General features: G+C 49.9%; 1 protein-coding gene across 1 annotated transcript in view; it reads left to right on the top strand.

Annotated features, from left to right (window-relative positions):
* Positions 1 to 24,295, top strand: part of SH3PXD2B (SH3 and PX domains 2B) — a 112,699-nt gene that overhangs the window by 84,034 nt on the left and 4,370 nt on the right. The window contains exons 8-13 of the mRNA XM_082835889.1: positions 1,000 to 1,104; positions 6,031 to 6,148; positions 9,217 to 9,443; positions 11,714 to 11,763; positions 12,639 to 12,758; positions 22,215 to 23,705. Coding sequence (XP_082692015.1) covers positions 1,000 to 1,104; positions 6,031 to 6,148; positions 9,217 to 9,443; positions 11,714 to 11,763; positions 12,639 to 12,758; positions 22,215 to 23,705 — 2,111 coding nt within the window. The remainder of the gene's footprint in view (positions 1 to 999; positions 1,105 to 6,030; positions 6,149 to 9,216; positions 9,444 to 11,713; positions 11,764 to 12,638; positions 12,759 to 22,214; positions 23,706 to 24,295) is intronic.

Below are 24,295 nucleotides of genomic sequence, written 5' to 3' on the forward strand. Positions count from 1 at the left end.
CAAATTTATCATCATATGGTTCTAGAGGTTAGAAGCCCAAAATGGGCCCCAGTGGATGAAAAAAAAGGCAGTGCTGGGGCTGTGTTCCCTTCTGCAGGCCTGGGGAGCGTCTGTTTCTTTGCCTTTTCCATTCCCCAGAGGCCAGCCACACCCCGTGGCTCGTGACCCCTTCCTCCACCTTCAGAACCAGCAGTGTTGCCCCTCTCTGTACCTTCCTTCCTCAGCCGCATCTCCCCCGACCCTCCTTCTGCCTGCCTTGTGGTTAAACTGCGCCCACCCAGATAAGCCAGGATAACCTCCTGTTTGGGAGTTCAGCTGATTAGCAACCTTAACCCCATCTGCGACCTTAATTCAAACCCTTTGCCATGTGCAGTGTTATTCCGCCTACCACAGGCTCCATGAGAGCCCTTTCTCTAAAATGGGAGGGCCTGAGTCTCAGTGAACGGCCTCTCAAACTGTTATATCTGCGGCCAGATTTACCTTGACATGAACAGACGCAAAATCAGAGTCTCAGATAAGTTATGAGGGCAGTGGTTTCAGTGTCAGAGAGCCCTGGGTGCAAGTCACAGCTCGGCCGTAAGCCGTGTGAACTTGCACGAGCCCTGCCTCTTGGAGCCTCAGTTTCCTCGTCTGTGCAGAAGGGATGATAATGTGAAGATGATATAAGATAATGCAAGTAAAACGATGAGTGCCTTGCACACCTTAGCGAAGGGAGCTACATTCTTTACTCTCATCCTTTTGGACAACCTTTCTCCCCTCCCCCATCCCCGACTCCCCTCCACAGCCCCATCCCAGGCTCAAGAGCAGGTTTCCTGTTAGCCTGTCTCTAGCAGTTAGCAGTCCGCTCACATGGGTAGCTGTGTTCTACTAATAAAATGGAGACTTTTGAGCCTGACGCTAAGCGTTGGTTCCTGCAGCGGCTGAATCTGATATTGTATTCTGACGCCCGGCCCTCACACCTGACCCAACTGATATCAGTCTGCACTCTCATTTTCCCAGGTTGGTGGTTCGTCAGCACCGCTGAAGAGCAAGGCTGGGTCCCCGCAACCTGCCTCGAAGGACAGGATGGTGTGCAGGATGAGTTTTCCCTACAGCCTGAAGAAGGTAGGAAGAAGCCGGGGTCTCGGGCTCGCTGGGGAGACCGTGAGGGCCGGCGGCACCCAATCCCTTCCCTTCAGCCTCTGCCTCCCAGCCTCCTAGACTAGAGCCTGTGGACATGAAGCCAGGCCCTGGGGGTTGGGGCAGAGCAAGCCCGCCCTTTCTTAGGGGCCTGGGGGAGCCAACCCAGGTGAGCCTGGCTGGAGCTGGGGCCCTGATACCTCCATGGGACCTCAATGGCCCCCAGCCAGATCGCTGTCAACACCTCACTCTTCCTCCCTTGAAGTATCCTCATGGCCAAGGTGCTGGGGCTGCTCCAAGCTCATTTACAAGACATCTGAAGCCATCCGTAAAGATCTCTGCTTTGTCTGCTTTCTGTGTTGGTTTAACGGCCCTGACTGGGTGTCAGGATCAGAGCTGACCCTCCTAAAGAGTGGTTCCTGCTGTGTCAGAAATCTTAAGGCTCAGCCAACCCCCCTTTCCCCCCAGGAGCATTCCTCAATCTAGAGTATGAGTTCACTTTAGCTAATAAACGGGAGGGTTTTGGAATCAGACCCGAATTTGACTCTTACCACCGAATTTGAATTTGTCCCACTTACTGGCTGAGTGGTCTTGGGCCAGCAACTTAACCTTTCTATGCTTCAGCCACTTCCTCTGAAAATGGAAACGATGGTATCTGCGTCATGGGATTTTTTTTTTTTTTAATTCAATGAGATCCCGCATGCAAAGCACTTGGCAAAGAACCTAAAACAATGAATAACTAGGAACAGTTATTATCATAGAGCTATGCCTTACCTAGGGTTGAATATTTGGGGCTTTTAGTTGACTGTTTAGAAAACACAAAGCCACTTGAGTATGTATTTAACAGAAAAGAGAGTAAGGAGAAGGGATATTTCTATGCTCAAAGGTTAGCCAAAAAAAAAAAAAATGCATATGTGGTTTGCATTTAGTTTTATTGCAGCCAGCACCCGCAGAGTAAAATGCCTTTTGTTTTGCTCTGCGTTTGTGGGGCCCACCAGGCTCTAGGGGCGGCGCTCATGAGGAGAAAGTGCAAAAATCAACTCAGATTAAGGGGTAGTCGTGTGCTGCGTGGAAACTCTAGCTCCCTTAGACAGTTAATGATTCCTACCACGGGGCGTGTCTCTGTAAGGGACTGATTATTGTCCCCATTTTACAGATGAGAAAAGAAGCTCAGAAAGTAGAGACACTTGCCCAGGGTCACACAGCTAGAAGATGGGAGAGAGACCACATTTACCTAAGGGTTTGTACATTTCTTCCCCCTGCCATGAGGGCTTCTCTTAGTGCCTCTATAATCATGCTAGGAATAGCATCGTGTCTGTTGGGTGGCTCTTCACTCAACTTCAAGGTTAGTACTCAGGAATTTGGTCCTTCTGAGACACCTGGGGTGTGGCATAGACGCAGAAATAATTGCTCCTGAGAGGGAGCACGTGCTTGGTGCCGCCTTTGCCTCAAGACACGGGAACTGCTTTCTTCTTACCTCTGCCTTCTGCCCTTCGCCTCCACATGCTGCCCGTCCAGTCTCATGGAGATACTGGTCTCTGCCCCAGCCCGTGGGCCGCCGCCGGACTCTGGGGGACCTGTATGCCATCAGCTGGCGTCAAGGTGCCTACCTCAGAGTTTTCCTCCCCGCTCGGTATTCGGAACTGGGTCCCTGCATCTGCATGCTCTGGGACTGCCCGTGCCTGTTGCATGTGAGAGACGGTGATCTGGTCTGTACCCTGTGTGTTGGCATGTAGGTTTGGGAGGAGGGAGCTTAGGGTGTTTGTCAGCCTGGGACCCTAAAGTTTCCCAGGGTAAAAAATGATGCCTGGGGGCCCCTGTAATGCTGAGCCAGTGACCTGTTCCCTTCATCAGGTGCATTTGAGTGGCCAGGGAAAAGAAACCCACGTCAAACCAGCTTAAGCAAAAGGGAAGTGTATTGACTCATGTCATTGAAAACCCCAGGGTAGGGTCAGCTTCTAGCATGGCTGCATCCGGGAGCTTGAAAATGTCTGCCAACTGAAGAAAAATGCCCAACCTAGAAGTTGTGAGTTAAGTTTTATACAGGCCCCTTACTGAGGACTCTAGCCTGGGAGACAGCCTCTCAGATAGCTCTGAGGAACTGCTCCAAAGAGGTGAGGGAGGAACCAGGATGCATAGGAGTTTTTGGCTGGAAAAACAAAACAAAACATGTAGTCTAACATCAAAAGATTACTGCTAATCACAAAGAACAGATATCTTTTTTTTAATACAAATTTATTTATTTTATTTGTTTTTATTTTTGGCTGCATTGGGCCTTCGTTGCTGCGCACGGGCTTTCTCTAGTTGCAGTGAGTGGGGGCTACTGTTCGTTGCGGTGCGTGGGCTTCTCAGTGCAGTGGCTTCTCTTTGTTGCAGAGCACAGGCTCTAGGCATGCGGGCTTCAGTAGTTGTGGCTCGTGGGCTCTAGAGCACAGGCTCAGTAGTTGTGGTGCACGGGCTTAGTTGCTCCACGGCATGTGGGATCTTCCCAGACCGGGGCTTGAACCCGTGTCCCCTGCATTGGCAGGCGGATTCTTAACCACTGCGCCACCAGGGAAGCCCCAGATATCTTAAGTTAATGATTTTAGTGCTTTTCTATGAATGGAAAGATGCAAGAATCTGGTCTCATTGAAATGATTCCTTAGGTATGCATCTGAACTATCTAAGGCCAGTATCCAGAGCACAGAATGCTTCCTGTTTTTATCCATCCCAAACGCCCCTCAGGGTGCACTGTTGGGGGTGATTGCAGTGGCTCGTGGCTTGATGGCAGGCAGCATTCTTTGTTTACTGGCATGGCAGGCAACGTTCCCTTTCTACCTGTCCTTGGCACCTGAGGCTTATTCTCGCCACCTTCAGCTCCCATTCTCTACCTTGCTGGAACCATTGTCTCATGGTGACAGTAGTTCCAGACACCCTTCAGGGGCACCCACCAAAGAAAATGCTTCTCCTTCAACACGATCAGTTGGTTCCAACTGACCCAGTTGGGTCATATGCCATCCCCGAACTAATCACGGTGGCCAGTCACTTTGGCCAGGCCAGCGTTATGCACCCTCCCCATCCCTCTGGGTGGTGGCGAGGTCACCCTCACCCAAACATGTGGCTGGAGGCTGGCAGTGCCACCAGAGGAAGGGCAGATGGATGGCAAGCAGGCAGTGTTACCCACCACGCAGTCTACAAGTTCTCCCACTTCCCTTTGTTAGGGAACCCTGAGCATCCTACGGAGCCCAGAGAGGGTCTCTGGTTGCTAGCGAATCCCCAGGAGTCCAGGGCCTGTAGTACCAACAGTACTTAGTCCGGGACCCAGGCAGTGCCTCTTCTCACCTGGCCAGACAAAACTTCTGTGCATCCACGGGGTTAAGTTGCCCCCAGCACCCTTCACAGCACCCACACCCCAGCCTGCATCCGTGAGTGAGGAGAACAGCTGACTGCGCTGTATACAGAATGTGTGCAGCTTGAGTCAGCTCAGCCCCCAAAGCGCAGGTCAGGGGGCTAGATCAATAAATAAATAAACGCCCTGTGTGTTTTCCGCCTCCCTCTGCACCAGCTGGGAAGGCCACAGACAGCCTGTGGTGTTTTCCCAGCGAGAGAGAGAGAGAGAGAGAGAGAGAGGCAGCCCGGACACACTAACTATCAACGTCAGCCCACAGCTGGCTCAGTCCCTCCCTGCAGGCTGCAATGTAACCAAAACAGGAAAGCCGCCTCCTAGCCTCACTGGCTCCCCTGGGACACTCATCTGTTATCTGTCTCAGCAGTCACTGCTGACAGTGTTGGGGATGGGAGCTATTCTCTTGCTCTCTGGAGGGCCCTGCCTGAGTGTGACAATGAACGACCCTGCCAGCAGGGCCCTGCAGGGGGTCGGGGGTGAGGTCCTGCTGTGGGAGGGACACAGCCCGAGGCAGCTCTCTTGGCTTTGGGGGTAGCAGGAAACCACTGAGAGTGGGATGGAAGTCACCCCAGTGGTGTTAATGAAAACAGAAGCAGGCAATCATTTCATGATATATATCTCAAATCATTATGTTGTACACCCAGAAGTCGATTATATCTCAATTAAAAAAATAAATTTAAAAAAATAAAATTGAAGCTTCAGGCGTGGTTGGATCCAGGGGCTTGAAAACAATGAAAAATGGAGATCAGCTACCCGCTAGGTAATGAGCACTGCTAGCTGTCTCCTCCCTGGTAGTGATTCCACCCCAAACCATATGCTGCCAGATCTAGCTTGTCCCTGACCCTCCACCACTAAGAACTGCAGAGGAGCCACAGAGGGTTTAACATCCACCCCGGTCCTGCTGCAGCATGAGCAGGGTGCCTCCCACCAGGCCTTCGGGACTTGTTCATTTACTAAACATTGACTATTTTACTAAATAGTTCCTAAATATTCCCAGTACCGTGCCCAGTGCTAGAGATAGAGGAATGAACAAGACAGACTCAAACCCCTGCTTCCTGGAGCTCTTACTCTAGCGGGGGAAACAGACATGGAACATAATATAAGTAAATTATCTGGTATGTTAGAAGGTAATTCCTGGTAAGGGGGGAAAATAAACCCGGGTAAGGGGGATGAGGGTGCCATGGGTCTGGGTATTACCTAAGGCAAGGTCAAGGAAGGTGACCTTGAGGCACAGATTTGAGGAAGGTGAGTGCAAATGTATGATGCTGAGGGATTTCAGAGGAACTGACCTGCCGTTTGTCCTGTGTCCTGTTGCTGCTTGCACAGGGTCATCCAGGGCTAAGTGAGGGTCGCTTATTGGGGGCCAGGGGCGGGGGTGGGGGGGGTGGGAACAGAGATGGTGCACAGAAGTCTTTGGAGGAAATCCCTCCTTACGAGGGCATGTCTCAGATCACAGCCTTGGCCATCAACGTCCCAGGGCTTATATAGTGTCTTTGACTTACCCCAACATCTGTTTGTCCCCACAGAGGAGAAGTACACAGTCATCTACCCATACACAGCTCGTGACCAAGATGAAATGAACCTGGAGAGAGGAGCTGTGGTGGAGGTCATCCAGAAAAACCTGGAAGGCTGGTGGAAGATCAGGTACCCTCTGCAGCTGGGTGGGTTTCAGGTCATATAGGCTCCAGCTGCACAGATCTTTGTAAGCAGTTGCAGAGGAGGTGAGGTTTCAGCCTGAGCTATAAAAGGACGCTTCTCCTCTGTGCTGTTTGGCTTCCTTCCCTACCCATATCCTTCTCTAAAAATGCATAATAAGCAAAACCGTCTCTAAACACACTGAACCACCGATAGCAGTAACCCAATTAAGCAAGACTGGTCTCCACCTCCAGATGTGTCTCATAATGAGTAAGTGGAGGCTGAAGCTGCCCTGCGTGAGTGATTTCCCACTCCAGCCCCGCTCTGAGAGCAACAGGATGCTAAACACCACATGGACAGTAGCCCATCCTAAAGCTGATCATTTGCCGTCATCTCTCAGAGTCCAGTGGAGACCGACTTTCCAAACAGTTTGTCACAGCTCTTCCACCCATGTGATGGAATTGAAAGCTCACAGGTACAGGTGGCCACCTCATCGTGCTCTACTTGGGACTTTCCCAGTTTTAGTAATGAAAGTCCGGGGAACTCCCTCTTTGGTTACCCCGGGCGGGCAGGGTGCAGCCTCAGGAAATTAGGGCAAGAGAAGAAGCCTGAGGTCCCTGCCACCTGGTGTCTGTGCCGTGATGTAAGCCGGACATGAGGCAGGACACTGGGACCACTCACATGGGGCTGAGTGTGTAACCCTTCATTCATTCAGCAAACCTACACCAAAATCTATTTTGGGCCAAGCTGTCTACTGAAAGCTGGTGAGTCAACAGTGAGAAAGAGACAGTGGTTCAGACCCACAGACATAGAAGGCAGACTCAGACACAAGTACAGGGCAGGGAGGCGCGTGGGGCGTAGGAGGGCTGCACAGGGGACTTCGGAGCACAGAAGAGGGCTCCTCAGTCCGGGAGTCAGGAAGACTTCCTCAGAACTGAGGTTTGAAGCCGGAGAAATGACAACAATAACTCACATATCTGGATTATAGGTGTTACCTTGCTGTGTAACAAACTATCCCAAAACTTAGTGACTCTGGAATTCAGGTGGCTCGACTGGGCTCAGGGTCCCTCATGAGGTTGCAGTGGATGTTGCCACGGTCATCAGAAGCTTTGACTGAAGCTAGAAAGTGACTGAACCAGGTTTTGAACCCATACCTTTCTGACCCCAAAGCCCACTCAGCATTGCAGGTGTTGCCTCTCTGCTTATGGCTTTGTGCCCCAAGTGATGAACTATCTCATAGTGATGCCCGGATTGTGTGTAGTCTGACGTTTTCCAATTAGCACAAGATTTAGTCCTTCTCGGGATATTTTAAGATTGACAGACACCAAACTGAAGATTTCTGCCTCCTTTTAAGTTTGCTTCTTGTTATAAAGGACTTTTTTTTTTTTTATTGAAACGCAGTGCTAGTTAGTTCTTAAGGTGATTCTTGACGAGATGTGACCCTGCCATATATCATCTCCAGTCTGTTAGATGTCGTCCCCAAAGGTGTGGGCACCTGTTTTGTGGTTCAGACCAGTGGGATGCTGGCAATTTTAGCAGCCAGCTCTCCAGGGGAAAATGCTCTTGAGTTGCCGTGTTTGCCAATTTCTGTGGTGTAAATACTGCCACCGTGGCAGATTTTAAGCTCCCAGTGTGATGGCACTAAATGCTGAGTTGGGAAGAGATATGAACAGCTGGCTCTCACAAGTGCTGTGAGCTGACTCCAGCACCTCTGGTCCCAATCAACCCCTCTGGTCATGCTATTCAACCGACTTCCACAGTGCAGAGAATTAAATGATTGTTACATTCGTTCAGTCCCCTTTGGAATTCAGTGAGCTGGTCTGTCAGGGTCTCAGTCACTCCGAAGCTCAGTGACCTGTGGTAACCCTGGAACCAACCCCTGACCTGCTTTGTTCTCATCTGAACGCGTGTTTAATCTACTTGTTAAGCAATATGACTGGAGGCCCACCCTGCCTATGCCAGGCTTTGTGCAGGGAGCTGGGGCTTCTGGGAAGAGGCAGCAAAGCAGCACAGACTCTGGTGCCAGCTTTCTAGGTCTGGATCCATTTCTGCCAACCCCCAGGTTGGATGGATGAACTATAGCAATAGCTATCAAGTGCTTGGAACAGGAAGGACATGGAGTAGGTGCTCACTAAGTGTCACTTACCGTTATCATCACGGTCCCAGTAGTGACGACTATACGGGGACAGTGGCTGTAGCAGAGCTTTGTGGCTGCTCACCCTTGCCAGGTCCACTGGCAGTTTGTCCACTTGTCCCCTTTTTTCTTCACTCAACTCACTGGGAGCGAGGGCCGTCACACACACAGATGAATCATCCATGATCCTCGCCCCCAGGAGCTCGAGTTCTAAGTGGGGAGACAGGACCGTCACAGCCAAGTGTCACTGGGTGTTATAAGTGCTGGGATTGTGGGGTGTGCAGGAGACAGTGGGGGGCACCGTGGAGGGAGGCTCGGGAAAGGCTTGAGAGGGGGCATGGTATTAAGCAGAGCTGGGAAAGAGGAGCACAAAAGAGAATGGGCTTGGGCTTCCCTGGTGGCGCAGTGGTTGAGAGTCCGCCTGCCGATGTAGGGGACGTGGGTTCGTGCCCCGGTCTGGGAGGATCCCACGTGCCGCGGAGCGGCTGGGCCCGTGAGCCATGGCCACTGGGCCTGCGCGTCCGGAGGCTGTGCTCCGCAGCGGGAGAGGCCACAGCAGTGAGAGGCCCGCGTACCGCAAAAAAAAAAAAAAAAAGAGAGAGAGAATGGGCTTTCCAGGCAGAGGGTCTCTAAGAGCAGGGGCAGGGGGGTGAGAGATGGTGGAACTTTTGGGAGAGCGCAAGCTGTGTGGGGTGGGCGGGACCTGGGGGTGCCGTGAGAGCCAAGGCTGGGGAGGTAAGGAGAGGCCAGATTGGGGAGGCCCAGCTGAGGGCTTAGGCTTCATCAGGAGGCAGCAAGCGGTGTACCAGCCCCTGGCCCTGGGCAGGTCATGGTCCACCGTTCCTGCCATCTGGGACCCAAAGTGGGATTCACAGTAGGAGTGCAACTTCTTCCCATGGGCCTGGCAGAGCAGCCTGACGGGCATCCTTCCCCCTCCTCCCAGGTACCAGGGCAAAGAGGGCTGGGCCCCAGCCTCCTACCTAAAGAAGAGCAGCGGGGAGCCTGTACCCCCAAAGTTGGGCCCCGCCTCACCCACCCACGCGGGCGTCCTCGAGCTGGACGGCGTCTCCCGGCAGCAGAACTCGGTGGGCCGGGAGAAGGAGCTGCTCAACAACCAGAGGGATGGCCGGTTTGAAGGCCGCCCGGCGCCCGACACTGACGTCAAGCAGAGTAAGTGCCGCCCACCCGAGCTCCCGGCAGCTGGGCACCTACTACGTGCCAGGCTCTGTGCCCAGAGGTCCTCACACGTTGTCCCTCATCCTCACGGCAGACCTGCTGCCCACCATCCTGTAGATAAGAAAACAGGCTCACAAACCCCAGGTCACTCGTTCCAGTTCATTCAGCCAGCAAGTTGCAGAACCTGAGTGGAGAGACGTGGCTTTCCTACTCAAGCCATGTTTTTTCCACCGTCTCATTTCACCAGAGCTCCTGTTTCTCAAGCCCCTACTAGGTGCCAGGAATCTTATAATCAGTCTCACTGACTCCTTGTAACAACCTTTGAAGGACCTACTCCTTTTATTTTACAGGTTAGGAAACAGAGATGAAAGGGTTTGTCCAAGGCTACCCAGCTAGTGAACAGTGGAGTCAGGATTTGAACCCAGGTCCCTCTGACTCAAGTGCCAGTGGTCTGTCTGCAGGGCCTCATTTCTGAGCCAGGGGAAGAAAAAGTGGACCCTGTGTTGGGTTTATTCCGAAGATAGTTCTTTACTCATCTTGCTTTTCAAAGCTATTTTACCATTTAATGTTCCCAGCACACCTGAGAGTAGGTTCATTATTGTTGTCTGCTGCATACCCAGGATGCCAGCCTCAAGCATGTGACCCTGTACAGGGCAGAAGGAGTCTGTCTGTTGGGAAAGGACTAAAAACTAGCCACAAGAATGCAGTCACTTGCCCCTCGCTGGGCTTCTCCAGCTGTTTAAAGTGACTCTTATGGTCAGTGAACTTCTTGAGTCTCTCAGTTGTTCTCAGCCACTCTGAGAAAACACTGACATGCCATGGCAGGATCCTATCATGCGTGGCCAAGAGCATAGGAGGATTCCCATTAACATTAGAGGAGCGAGTGAAAATCTGAAAGCCCGTGTCTCTGTTAGGATATATAGGTTCAGATGCTCAAGCAAAGACTCCCCACTACTATCACACACATACACCCAATAACAATGGCTCAAGTAATTTAGATGTTTATTTCTTTCTCACCGAGCAGTCAGGTATATGTCCAGAGCTGCTGTGGCAACTCTATCCAGTCACGAGTCTTGTTATGCTGTATCTATCTTGTGTTGCCCTCATCCTCCTGGTCCAGGAGGGCTCACCGCCAGTCCGGCCAAGGAAAATGTGGCAGGGAGAAGTGGAAGGCTGGACTCAGAAGCTACAGACTTGTTACTCTTTCACATCCCATCGGCCAGAACTTAGTCACATGGCAGTACCTGGCTGCAAGGGAGTCTGGGAAATGTAGTCTTTAGGTAGGCAGTCAAGTGTCTGGCTAAAACTCTGTTGTGATTTTTTTCTAATAGAAGACAGGAAAAATGGGTATTTAAGAGTTTTGCAGTCTCCTCTACACGCCAACTACCAAACTACACCTCTGTGTAGACCCATGCTAAACCAGCTCTGACAGCATATGGGGTGCCTTCCTCAGTGTTCTGCCCTTAGCCAGGAGCCTTGGACCACTGCAGAGTCGTCCTCTTCTTGATCCTGAGACCCAGAGCAGGGGCAGCCCAACTCCAGAGTAAAAACCCCTGAAGTGGGCTTCCCTGGTGGCGCAGTGGTTGGGAGCCCGCCTGCCGATGCAGGGGACACGGGTTCGTGCCCCAGTCCGGGAAGATCCCACATGCCGCGGAGCGGCTTGGCCCATGCGCCATGGCCGCTGAGCCTGAGCGTCCAGAGCCTGTGCTCCGCAACGGGAGAGGCCACAACAGTGAGAGGCCTGCGTACTGCAAAAAAAAAAAAAAAAAAAAACCCTGAAGTCCTCAGTCCAAGTTTGTTTGGCTCTGTTTATGCATTGTTTAATTTGGTGTGTTCCAGAGCACAAAGCCAGGGGCAGTACCATTAATGCGTGCTTGCCACATGCCAAGAGCCTCACCTGTATTGTTGACTTCCATCTCCACCACTGCTTCCAGGAGGCAGGCATTATCACCCCCTCTCCAGAAGAGGACCATGCAGCTCAAAGCCACATAACTTGTAGCCTCCCACCTCTGCGTTACTCTGAAGCCTGCACTTGTTGCCTTTGCTGGAAAGCTTTCCATTGCTCCAGGACTGGGCACCATCCCCTTGTTCATGAAGAGTCCTGAACCCAGTCTGAGTGTCCCCTTTCTAGTTGGGCTCTCCCACAGGAAGCGTCGCAGTCGCTCGCTGATGCCTGTGCTGAATGTGATGCCTCATCTCCTGCAGGAGAGAATAGATCTCTCGTGGTGTCCACCTCAGGAATTTTATCTGTCGTCTCTTTATAGGATCACCCAAGATGAGACAGAGACCCCCTCCTCGCCGGGATATGACCATAGTAAGTGGACCCTTGCAACTGGGGAGCCAGACCCTGACCTGAGATTAGCCCCCTGACACTCACCTCGCCTTCTCCAAGGATGCACTCTTTCCTGCCCACACAGCAGCCTTGTGAAGCTAATCCCACTGACAGGTGGAAAGACTGAGGTCCGGGGAGATCAAACAGTTTGCCCATGGCTTTGTGACAGTTAGGTCTCAGGATGTACTTTCTGCTTCCGGAGCCGACTCCGCTTTATCTTAGATAAGTCTCCTTGAATAACGTAACTTGAAACCAAAATGGGATAAGGCACACGTTTCGCTTGTGGTGCCGTTCTGATCTCTTACTTTCATACTCCATTTTTAACTCTGTAAGCAGTACTTTGAAAATGGGCTTTCTTCTTTTAATGTCTGCCATTTATCGAGCACCTTTTGGGTGCCAGGCAGTATGCCGGTGTTTCACTACATGAACTCGTTGAATGCGCTCCGTGACCCCACCAGGTAGATCCTGTTATTACCCACATTTTACAGGAGATAAAACTCAGGCCTCCAGGAGGGGAAGGGATTTGCCCAAAGTCACACCAATGGGTCTAACTTGCAAACCTGTGTTCATTTCACAACACTTGTTGCCTCTTAAGTTCAGAGAATATTGTCTTGCCCCAAATTTTCATGATTATAGGCAAATGTCCCATGTTTTTCTCATTGCCCTAAAGCTGAAAGGCCAGTGACCTATCTAGATGACGATGATCTGAGTGGTCCCCTTTGTTTTGTCCTAGAATCCAAATGGGTCCGCCAGCGCCCCCTTGAGGGTGATTGTGTGCCCCAATCCCTTAGCACCTCCCATTCAGCGCCATGGGAATGGACTTACAGTGGTTTTAACACTGTGTTTAATTGTACCAGCCTCGAGGTCTGCCCAAGCCTCCCATCCCACCCCAAGTGGAGGAAGAATATTACACCATTGCTGAATTCCAGACCACCATCCCTGATGGCATCAGCTTCCAGGCGGGCCTGAAGGTCGAGGTGAGTGGACGTGGTCTCACTTTGTCTACCTGTGATTCCTTTTTTTTTTTTTTAATTTATTTTTTTTGAAGTATAGGTGATTTACAGTGTTGTGTTAATTTCCGCTGTACAGCAAAGTGATTCAGTTATACGTATATACGCATTCTTTTTCATATTCTTTTCCATCATGGTTTATCCCAGGATATTGAATATCATTGCCTGTACTATACAGTAGGACGTTGTTGTTTATCCATCCTATATATAATAGTTTGCATCTGCTAATCCCAAACTCCCAGTCTGTCCCTCCCCACCTACCTCCCCCTTGACAACCACAAGTCTATTCTGTCTATCTATGAGTCTGTTTCTGTTTCATAGGTAAGTTCATTTGTGTCATATTTTAGATTCCACATATAAGTGTTATCATATGATGTTTATCTTTCTCTTTCCGACTTACTTCACTTAGGATGATAATCTCTGGGTCCATTCATGTTGCTGCAAATGGCATTATTTCATTCTTTTTTCTGGCTGACTAGTATTCCAGTGTGTGTGTGTGTGTGTGTGTGTGTGTGTGTGTGTGTGTGTGTGTGTGTGCGTGCGTGTGTGTGTGTGTGTGTATACACACCACACTTTTATCCATTCCTCTGTCAGTGGACACTTAGGTTGTTTCCATGTCTTGGCTATTGTAAATAGTGCTGCAGTGGACATTGGGGTGCATGTATCTTTTTGAATTAGAGTTCTGTCCGGATATATGCCATTGTCATATGTCAACTCTATTTTTAGTTTTTTGAGGAACCTCCACACTGTGCTCCACAGTGGCTGCACCAACTCACATTCCTACCAACAGTGTAGGAGGGCTCCCTTTTCTCCACACCCTCTCCAGCATTTATTTGTAGACTTTTTAATGATGACCATTCTGACCCATGTGAGGTGATACCTCATTGTAATTTTGATTTGCATTTCTCTAATAATTAGCGATGTTGAGCATCTTTTCTTGTGCCTGTTGGCCATCTGTATGTCTTCTTTGGAGAAATGTCTGTTTACATCTTCTGCCCATTTTTCAATTGGGTTGTTTGGTTTTTTGTTGTTGAGTTATATGAGCTGTTTGTATATTTTGGAGATTAAGCCCGTGTCGGTCGTATCATTTGCAAATAATTTTTTTCAGTCCATGGGTTGTCTTTTCGTTTTGTTTGTGGTTTCCTTTGCTGTACAAAGGCTTGTACTACTTGTGATTTTTGATTCTAGGCACCATCTCCTATTCCTGTGTTCTTTTTTTTTTTAGTAGCAGCTTTATTGAGATATAATTCACATACCATATGACTCAGTGATTTCAGGTATAAAATTCAGTGGTTTTTAGTTTAATTACAGAGTTGTGCAACCATCACCACCATCAACGTTAGAACATTTCATCACCCAAATAAGAAACCCTGTACACATTAGCAGTCCCTCCCCACGTCCCCTCAATCCCTCTCAGTGCCCCTGCCCCAGCCCTAGGCAACCACTGATCTATTTCCTGTGTCTATAGATTTGCCTCTTTTCATCACCTCCTCCCTCCTTGATTGCCTCTCCTCTCCCCTTTACTTCCCACTTCTTTGCTTGTCTACTCCGTTCCCTGCGTAAAGGCCATCATAAATCCTTTCTCCCCTCCCATTTCTCTTTTCTTTCTCATGGGGTTAGAGCTTGAAGGTGTTTCCCATGTTTCCAGGAAAGCCCGTAAGTAATGGGATAGCAGTTAGGTGCCGGCCACTGCACTAAGCACCTCACATGCCGTATCTTGCCTAATCATATCGTCATTTACTCTTGTGAGGCAGGACTATTACAATTCCCATTTTTCAGTGGAGGAAGCTGTGGCTCAGGAAAAAGGTGCTGTCCAAGGTCACACAGCCAAAAGGTGGCAGAGTCAGGATTTGAACCCATGTCTGTCTCCAGATTAGAACCAGGGCTATTGACAGCCTGCTGTTTATCTGCCCAGTATTTGGGGATCTCAGGAGGATGGAGACCATATCTGTTTTTTACTTCTCTATCCCCACAGCTAGCACAGTGCCTGGCACGTGATAGATTTGCAATAAATGTTGAATCAATGAAAATCCATCTCCCCACTAGCCTCCTGCTAACACCCAGAAAACCAGGGAGTGTTTTCTTCTTCATTCTCGTCCCTAACCCTGGCCTTGGGGCTGGTCCACAGTAGGTGCTCAGAGAGCCATTTATGAATGAATGTTTGAATGAACGAAGGAAATAAAGAGTGAACAAATGATTACTGAGCCAGTGCCTAAGTGTGGCACGTGTCCTAAGGGTCTTTAGTCACTTCTCTAGGCCTCCAAAGAACCCACCATTTTCCCTCCCGCTCTGACACCTCCTGCCCCCCCCCTCCCCCTCGAGTCCCAGGGCAGCTGCCCAGTGAGCCCGGGAGGGGGCGACTTCCCAAAGGTGCATCCTGGGTCTCACCACCACTGACTCTGCCCAAGCCTCTCTAGAAAGTTCTCCTCAAGCCAAGTGTCCTTTAATCCATGCAGACAGCAGGAGGGCTGTCTGCAGGGGTGTTTAAAGAACCTGGGTTGAAGCCTGTCAAACTAATTTTTTAAAATGCAAATCCCAATCCTCACAGAGAAACTGAGGGGACGGTGGAAATACCTCCAAGGCTCTAAAAGGCTTTTTATCTGCTCCTTTTTTTTCCTCCCAATCTGTTCTTTCTAATTTCAAATCCACAGAGAGAACTCACAAGGCATCTTGCTTGTGCTTCAAGATAATTCTGTGCCCAGTTCCCCCATTTTGCTGTTTAAAACATGTATGTTATTCTGACATGAAACATATGCCTGTCTCTTAACATCTTTCCACATCAAGGGCTGTTCTTCCTCCCATTGCTATTCAGCCTTATTTTCACTGCTTTCCTCTGAACCCCACTGGTTCAGCTGGCCCTTCCCCACCTCTCTTGCTCTCTCTGCCTTTAACCTTCCTTTAACCCAGCTCCTAGCCCACTGCATGTTTTCTTATAGAAGGCTCTCAAGGCCATTCTTAGAACTGAACTTGGCATATCAAAATCCACCTCATTCTTCAAATCCCTGCCTCCTCTGGGAAGCCTCCCCAGGTTCACACTGGTGTCCCTTCCTACCCTTCCGTTAGCTTCTATGGGACCATACATCTCAATCCTTAACTAAGGACAGGCCCTCATTTGTGTACATAATGCTTTCTTGACATTATGAAAAATATTCTCCCCTCATTCTTCAGTGACTGAGTTTTGAATTCCAGTCATCTTCCCTTGGCACTTAGAATAGATTGTCCCATTCTTTTCCTGCATCTAGTGTTGCTAGGAAGCAGATACTCTCCACCTGGTCCTTGTTCTCTTTTTCATTTGCTGTCATTTCTCTGATTTTCTCAGGAGCTCCTCACTGTCTTTAAAATGCTGACGTTTCACTAAAGCATGTCTAGGTATGTTTCTTTATTTTTATATCCTGCTCAGCATGTGGTGGGTCTTTTCAGTCTAAGGACTCAGGAGATCTTCCTAGAAATTTTCCCACTTTTACCTCTTTTTTTTTTTTTTGGGTAGGGGAGCCCCACCGCATCCCTTATCTTAGTTCCCTGATAAGGGATCAAACCCTTGCCCCCTGCAGTGGAAGCGCAGAGTCTTAACAACTGGACCTCCAGGGAAGTCCATCACTTTTACTTCTTTAAATAATGACTCTCTTCACTCTTTTTATTCTTTCCTTTTGGAATGGTTATGAAACAGTATGGGAGCTTCTGCCCCTATTTTCCATGTCTCTTAACGTTTCTTTCATATTTTCCACCTTCATCCCTTTGTACTGCATTCCTAGAGCATTCTGCTTCATCTTTTAGTCCATTAATTTGCTCTTTAACAATTCAGTCTGTTTCTTATTTTATTTCAACAACTATCATTTTTATTTCCAAGAGCCCTTATTGATTCTTTTTCATAGTTACGTGTTCTCATTTCATAATAGCCTGTTCTTTCACGATGTCAATGCCCTTCTATATCTGTATAAGGATATTAAATATGTTATTGTTCATGATCTCTCTCCTCGGTTGTAAATCCTTTGCAGTGGTGTTGGTATTATTGATTTCAGTTCCTTTCATGGTGTTAGGACTTGTCTTGGGCAGTACAAGAAGAGGCAGCAGTCAAACAGCCCAGTTGGCGAGTGTACACAAGGGGCTGGTTGACTTCCACTGGCTTCAGTGCCAGGTCGGGGACTTCTGAGCCAGCCACTGAGCAGTGTCTTGTCTCTGACCCAAGCTCATTCTTTCGCTGTTCCACTCATGAGCAATCACCTCCTTCATACCACCTACCCTACAGGAATGGAACAAAAGGCATGGAGGGGTCAACCAGCCTTGTTGCTTCTGCCGTGGTATCCCAGTTAATCCCCTGTCACTTGCCCCTGGGCCTTCCTAGTCTCAGATCCTACCCCCTCAAAGTCTGGCAGGCCTCACACTGCTACTACCTTTTGCAACAAAGCCCCCTGCAGCAGTCCTGGGCCACAGCCCCCCTTTGCAGCTTCTGCCCATCCGTGATTCCTCACAATTCCTAGTCCACTAACTTCTCCCCTTCCTCTTTCTGCGCTTGGCTTTCTACTGATGTTCATTTGTTTCCTGGCTTTATTGCATTAAGGAGAAACTGCTGTTCATTCCATCTCCCATCTTGAAACCAGAAGTCTGGCTTGCATATTATAAAAGTTTTTTTGTTTGTTTGTTTTTTCCCAAGAGCACTGAAGAACATGATAAAACCTTCTTCTCCTTTAAGACAATGAGTTTCCAGCATTTTGTACAAACACACACCGTTGTTTGAGCGTGCGGGCAAACAGGGCATTTGCCAATACGCACCAGCACTCCCTGGCTCAGAGCATTCCGAAATCCACCTAGGGCAGCTCAAGGTGTTCTGGACGATGCAGTGAAGCTGAGGGCTGACGCTGTGTGCAGTAGGGAGTAAATGGATCCCTGGGGTCTTCTGGAGATGCTGGGGAGTCTCCCTCCAAGGCTGCACCCGCACTTCAACCAGAACCATTCCCCTGTCTCATTTCTGGCTTTTATTCTGTCTGTCTTTGCTAAAGCTGAGCCAATAAATAGCTCACATACCCAGCATTCTTTCCCAGGAAGCACAAATGTAACCCATCCTTGAAACTTCTCTGCTTTGCTATTGTTCTGTGATGTCAGCATAGGTTCTGCTAGTGATGACTTGAAGGACTTGAGTGAGAAATAGTTGACCCTACAGTTTTTGGTTTAACCGAGAGTTCTTATGATAAACACTGTATCCTTTGTTTTCTTCTCCTCCAGTTTTGCTTCCTGGTTCAATTCAACATCATCTTAGTGTTCAGGATTCATGAATGGAACCACAGTATTCTAGCAGTGGAGCTACAAGGAATACCTTAGTTCCTTGCTTGGTCCATGTATCTTCAAAACATGTTTTACTAATGATGATACGATGATAATGATGATACAGACACTCATCTGTGCCGAGTACCTTACGTCCTTCATAACTGATCTTCACAGAAGTCCCAAGAGGTCGATACATTCAGCCCATTTTATCTTTATTTATTTATTTTTTAATATTTATTTATTTATTTATTTTTGGCTGTGTTGGGTCTTCGTTGCTGCGCGTGGGCTTCCTTTAGTTGCGGCGAGCGGGGGCTCCTCTTCGTTGTGGTAGGCAGGCTTCTCATTGCGGTGGCTTCTCTTGTTGTGGAGCACGGGCTCTAGGCACGCGGGCTCAGTAGTTGTGGCGCACGGGCTTAGTGGATCTGTGGCTCTGCGGCATGTGGGATCTTCCCAGACTAGGGCTCAAACCCATATCCCCTGCCTTGGCAGGCAGATCCTTAACCACTGCACCACCAGGGAAGTCCCCAGCCCACTTTACAGATGTATCTGAGACGAAGAGAGGTTAGGTAAATGTCCAAGGTTACATAGCTGGTAGGTGGTGGAGCTGGAATTTGATCCCAAATCTCTCTGGTTTTAAAGCCCAGGCTATATTCTTTCATCTCCATTCTTGTGACTTTGCATTTGCTTTTACAGGCCAACCTTGGAGATATTGTAGGTTTGGTTCCAAACCACCCCTATAAAGCCAGTATCACAATAAAGCAAGTCACATGAATGTTTTGGTTTCCCAGTGCATATAAAAGTGTGTTTACATTATATTATAATCTATTAAGTGTGCAATAGCATTATGTCTAAAAAAATGTGCAGACCCGCCTTCCCTGTGGCACAGCCCGTGTGCCACAACTACTGAAGTTTGCGCACCTGGAGCCTGTGCTCCGCAACGGGAGAAGCCACCACAATGAGAAGCCTGAGCACCTCACTGAAGAGTAGAGAAACTAGAGAAAGCCGCAACTAGAGAAAGCCCGCGCACAACAACGAAGACCCAACATAGCCAAAGATAAACAAATAAAATAAATAAATTAATTTTTTTAAAAAGTGCAGACCTTAATTAAAAAATACTTAACTGCGGGGCTTCCCTGGTGGCCCAGTGGTTGAGAGTCTGCCTGCCAATGCAGGGGACATGGGTTCATGCCCCGGTCTGAGAAGATCCCACCTGCCGTGGAGCGGCTAGGCCCGTGAGCCATGGCCACTGAGCCTGCGCATCCGGAGCCTGTGCTCCTCAACGGGAGAGGCCACAACAGTGAGAGGCCCGCGTACCGCAAAAAAAAAAAAAACTTAATTGCTAAAAAATGCAAACCATCATCTGAGCCTTCAGCAAGTCATAATCTTTTTGCAGTACTAACATCAAAGATCACTGACCACAGATCACCATTACACATATAATAACAATGAAAAAGTTTGAAATATTGTGAAAATGAGCAATTTGTAACAACAGCAAAAAAAAAAAAAAAGCAATGCAGTATCTGCAAAGCGCAATAAAGTGAAGTGCAATAAAATGAGGTTTGACTGGGGACTGCCCTCATGGTGCAGTGGTTAAGAATCCACCTGCCAATGCAGGGGACACAGGTTTGAGCCCTGGTCCGGGAAGATCCCACGAGCCGTGGAGCAACTGAGCCCATGTGCCACAACTACTGAGCCTGCGTACCACAACTGCTGAAGCCCACATGCCTAGAGCCCGTGCTCCACAAGAGAAGCCACCGCAATGAGAAGCCTGTGCACCATGACGAAGGGTAACCCCCGCTCACTGCAACTAGAGAAAGCCCTCGTGCAGCAACGAAGACCCAACGCAGCCAGAAATTAATTAATTAATTAAAAAAATTTTTTAAATTAGGTATGACTGACTGTATTCGTAATAGCTCTTAGCTTCTATCTAGTAAATGAAAACTCCCATACATCGAAATTAAGGACACAAATGTTGAGAACTTCTGCCATAGTACATGGTAGAGTGTAAGCTTAGCAAATCCTCATTGATAGATTTCATTTTGATTAATTGTTCTATTTTCATTTGCTCACGTACATACTTAGTCTTACAGTTGTTGAATTCACGGATGTGCTGACAATGACTTGTATGCCCAGAATCACCTTTAGTCATTACCAGAGCTACCAAGTGTTGATAAGATGCTGGTCACCAGCACGTAAAGGGCTTCCATTTATCAGTACCCTTTCCTGGAGAGACTCCAGTGGGACGTGTTAAGTATATGCCTGCCACATGCCTGCTGCGTTCTCAGTGCTCTCCCCTGTAATTTAATACTAATAGGTAACATTTTCCTTTCAGCCTTTACCAAGTGCTGTTGCACGCATTAGCTTATGTGGTCATCATGGAAACCCTACAAGTAGGCATTACTGTTCTTACCATCCTCTCTGTTTTGTGATATAGCATCTCAGGCCTGTAGCTTACCCAGAGCTGTTGAGGCAGCCGGAACCAGAACCCAGGACTGCAGCTCCAGGGGCCAGCCTCTGCTCCTGCACTGGGTCTGTGGCTGCCTTTCTCTCTGATCTGGGTGGCAGCGTGCAACAGCAGAACCATACCCACAGCCCTCAGCCCCTAGCGCTTTCTCACCTCAGGCACGGCTCCCCCGCCAAGCAAGGTCCACTTTCCAGGGCAGGGCTGGGTAGTAAAGCCTCAGGCTCTGGAGCCCACCAGGCTGCCTTTGACTCCCGCCTCCACCACTGACTTTCTGCGTGACCCTCTGTGAGCTCCTCAGCTCTCCTGAGGCTTGGTTCTGCATCTGTACAATGGGATGACAATCCCCATCTCATCAGGTGGTTGTAATCATTAACCAGCTCTCCTGTGCACAGAGCCTGCTGTGGTATTGCTGTTTATTAGTTTGCTCAGGCTGCCATCACAGAAGGCTGGGTGGTTTAAACAACAGATGGATTTTCTCACGTTCTGTAGGCTGGATGTCCAAGATCAAGGTGTCAGCAGGTTTGGCTTTTCCTGAGGCCTCTCTCCTTGCCTCACACCTGGCCACCTTCTCTCTGTGTTCACCCGTGGTCGGCCCTCATTCTGGATGTTCTGGGTGTCCTCATCTCCTCTTATAAGGACAACAGTCATAGTGGACTAGGGCCCACCCTAATGACCCCATTTTAACCTAATTACCTCTTAAAAGGCTCTGTCTTCGAACGCAGTCACAATCTAAGGTACAGAGGTTAGGGCTTCAACATATAATCTGGGGGGGACTCAGTTCAGCCCGTAACATGCAACGTGTGCACCTTTCACCCGTGTGAATTTAGCCACATGGTACTAAACAAAAAGGAGACAGGAAACATAAGATATTAAATAACATGAGTGATTCCACCCACCGTTCCAGTCCGTGGGTGTGTATCCCAGAGGGAGAGGGAGATGAGATGAGTTTGTTGTACCGCCATCAGCATCAGTTCCCCTGTACCTAAACATGAGCTAGGTGTGATCTCCACATTTAAGGAGGCACATTTTTCATACGGCATGGCATATAAACAACAGCCAACTGCTCTGTCTGGTGCTCAACCAAAGGAGCAGCGATCAAGGCTAGTTTGGGCTGTATCGGGGGTTCGCCTTGAACTTCTTCAGAATCTTAGCAGACACCGCTGGTGGCCTGCCCTCTATCCCAACCCCGCAACTGCTTCCTACCTCCTATGCCCGCCTAAGGGCATCACCCAGAAAGGGGGAGGGTTAATGTCTTGGGGAGGGGGAGGGACTAGGGGTCAGGAGATAAGTGTCCCCACCCCCAATGTCTGATTCGGCACAGTCTCTCAGAGGATCCCTGTTAAATTAAGCCCCACTGGCCCAAGAGCATTAACTGCTCCTAACTGGCTCTCCCTTTCCTCAGTTCCTCACTTGGGCTTCCTGGAATCATCTCTCAAATTAACTACCTACACCCCAGTTCATATCTCAAGGACTGATTTTGAGGAAATCCAAAATTACACGAGCACCTACCCCCATGTAAGATGTTTCTGATACACAGCCGTCTCATAGATGGTCCCCATAGATATTGTCTGGGAATCTGACGAATGTAAAATCCCTGATTCCAGAACCCCAGCTGCATGTGGGTTCTCCCAGACCATCCTGGCCCACTGACCCTGACGCCATACCTACTCAGTGCTTTCCTCTGGCCTCCCTTCCAGGTGATCGAGAAGAACTTGAGCGGCTGGTGGTACATTCAGATTGAAGATAAGGAAGGGTGGGCCCCAGCGACTTTCATCGATAAGTATAAGAAAACCAGCAATGCCTCAAGACCCAACTTTCTGGCTCCCTTGCCCAATGAGGTGACGCAGCTCCGGTTGGGAGATGCAGCAGCAATGGAGAACTGCACGGGCAGTGAAGCCGTCGGCCCGTCCCGGCCCCTACCCGATGCACCACATGGGGCTGTGGACTCCGCCATGCCATGGTCCAAAGACTGGAAGGGTGGTAAGGAGGTCCCAAGGAAGGCATCTTCAGACACGTCCTCGTGTGCAGGCTACGAGGAGATCTCAGACCCCGACCTGGAGGAGAAGCCCAGCCTCCCTCCCCGGAAAGAATCCATCATCAAGTCGGAAGGGGAGCTGCAGGAGCGACAGAGGATGGAGCAGCTCAGAGGTTCTTCACCCAAGCCTCCTGGCATGATCTTGCCAATGATCCCAACCAAACACACGCCTCCAGCCCGGGACAGCAGGAGACCAGAGTCCAAACCTGACAAAAGCAAGTTGTTCCAGCTGAAAAATGAGATGGGGCTGGAGTGTGGCCATAAAGTATTGGCCAAGGAAGTGAAGAAGCCCAACCTCCGACCTGTCTCCAAATCCAAAGCTGACCCACTGGAGGAGAGGCCGGAAGCTGTTCCCCAGAATCCCTTCTTAAAGTCCAAACCTCAGGTTAGGCCAAAACCAGCTCCTTCCCCCAGGACAGAGCCACCTCAGGGCGAAGACCAAGTGGACATCTGTAACCTCAGGAGCAAGCTCAGGCCTGCCAAGTCCCAAGAGAAACCCTCGTTGGACGGAGAGAGCAGCCCCCAGGCTGGGGGAGGCCAGGACGTGGCCATCAGCCGTGGCTTCCTCCCAGGGGAGGGGCCTGGCCGTGCCCAGGACAGGACGAGCAAACAGGATGGGCTCAGCCCAAAGGAGACGTCCTGCAGAGCCCCTCCAAGGCCGGCCAAGACCGCAGATCCTGTGCCTAAGAATGTGCCAGTCCCCCTCCAAGAGGCTTCCCAGCAGAGACCTGTGGTCCCTCCTCGAAGACCACCACCCCCCAAGAAAACCTCCTCGTCGTCCAGGCCCCTTCCAGAGGTCAGAGGGCCCCTTCCAGAGGTCAGAGGGCCGCAGCGGGAGCCCACCGAAGGCAAGGCAGCTCCTGTCCCAGGCCGGGCCCTGCTTGTCCCCCCAAAAGCCAAACCTTTTCTCTCCAACTCCTCAGGGGGGCAGGATGACATGCGAGGCAAAGGTGGGCTGGGGCCACGGATGATGGGCAAGATGGGAGAAAACAAGGAGAAAGTGGCTGCAGCCCCCTTCCCCAATGCAGACGGCCCCAAGGACTTGTACGTGGCCGTGGCCAACTTTGAAGGAGACGAAGGTACCAGCGGCTTCCAGGAGGGGACGGTGTTCGAGGTCCGGGAAAAGAACAGCAGCGGCTGGTGGTTCTGCCAGGTGCAAAGCGGGGCCCCCTCCTGGGAGGGGTGGATTCCTTCCAACTATCTCAGAAAGAAGCCCTAGCCTGCTCGCTTCCTGCCTGGAAGTCCTGCACGACCCTGCCGGCTTTACCTACATATTTAATATGCCTCTTAATTTATCAACCTCCACGCAGCTTCAAAGGAAGGAAGACTGGAATACTGTGGTTTCTTCCCTTCTCTGGGTGGAGAGGGATCCCTCCCATCACAGCGTCCCCTGGAGGCTCAGAGGCCACACCCCTTTCTCTCTACTCAGCGTCCCTGCCTTAAGGCCAGTGGCATTGCCACCCAGCTTCCCTGCCCACCCAACAGCTGGACCATGACTCTCTGAGGTCTCTAGGACCGGAATCCATCATCTGGAGAAACTACAGCAAGGGTCTCTTGTTGATCGGATCAGGCAGAGTGTGGGTAGCCCTCTGCCGACCCAGCACCCCACCCAGTTCATTCATGTCAAGCAACTTGATTCACTCAGTTTCCAAAATGCCTGGTCCCAGAAAGAACTTCATCCCGTAGAAGTCAGCTCCGTTGCCAGTTCCAGGGAGGTGGTGTCTTCCCCGAGGCCTCAGGTCC

Source organism: Leucopleurus acutus, assembly GCF_964270905.1.
Source record: "Leucopleurus acutus genome assembly, chromosome: 3".
In the NCBI taxonomy this organism is placed as follows: Eukaryota; Metazoa; Chordata; class Mammalia; order Artiodactyla; family Delphinidae; genus Leucopleurus; species Leucopleurus acutus.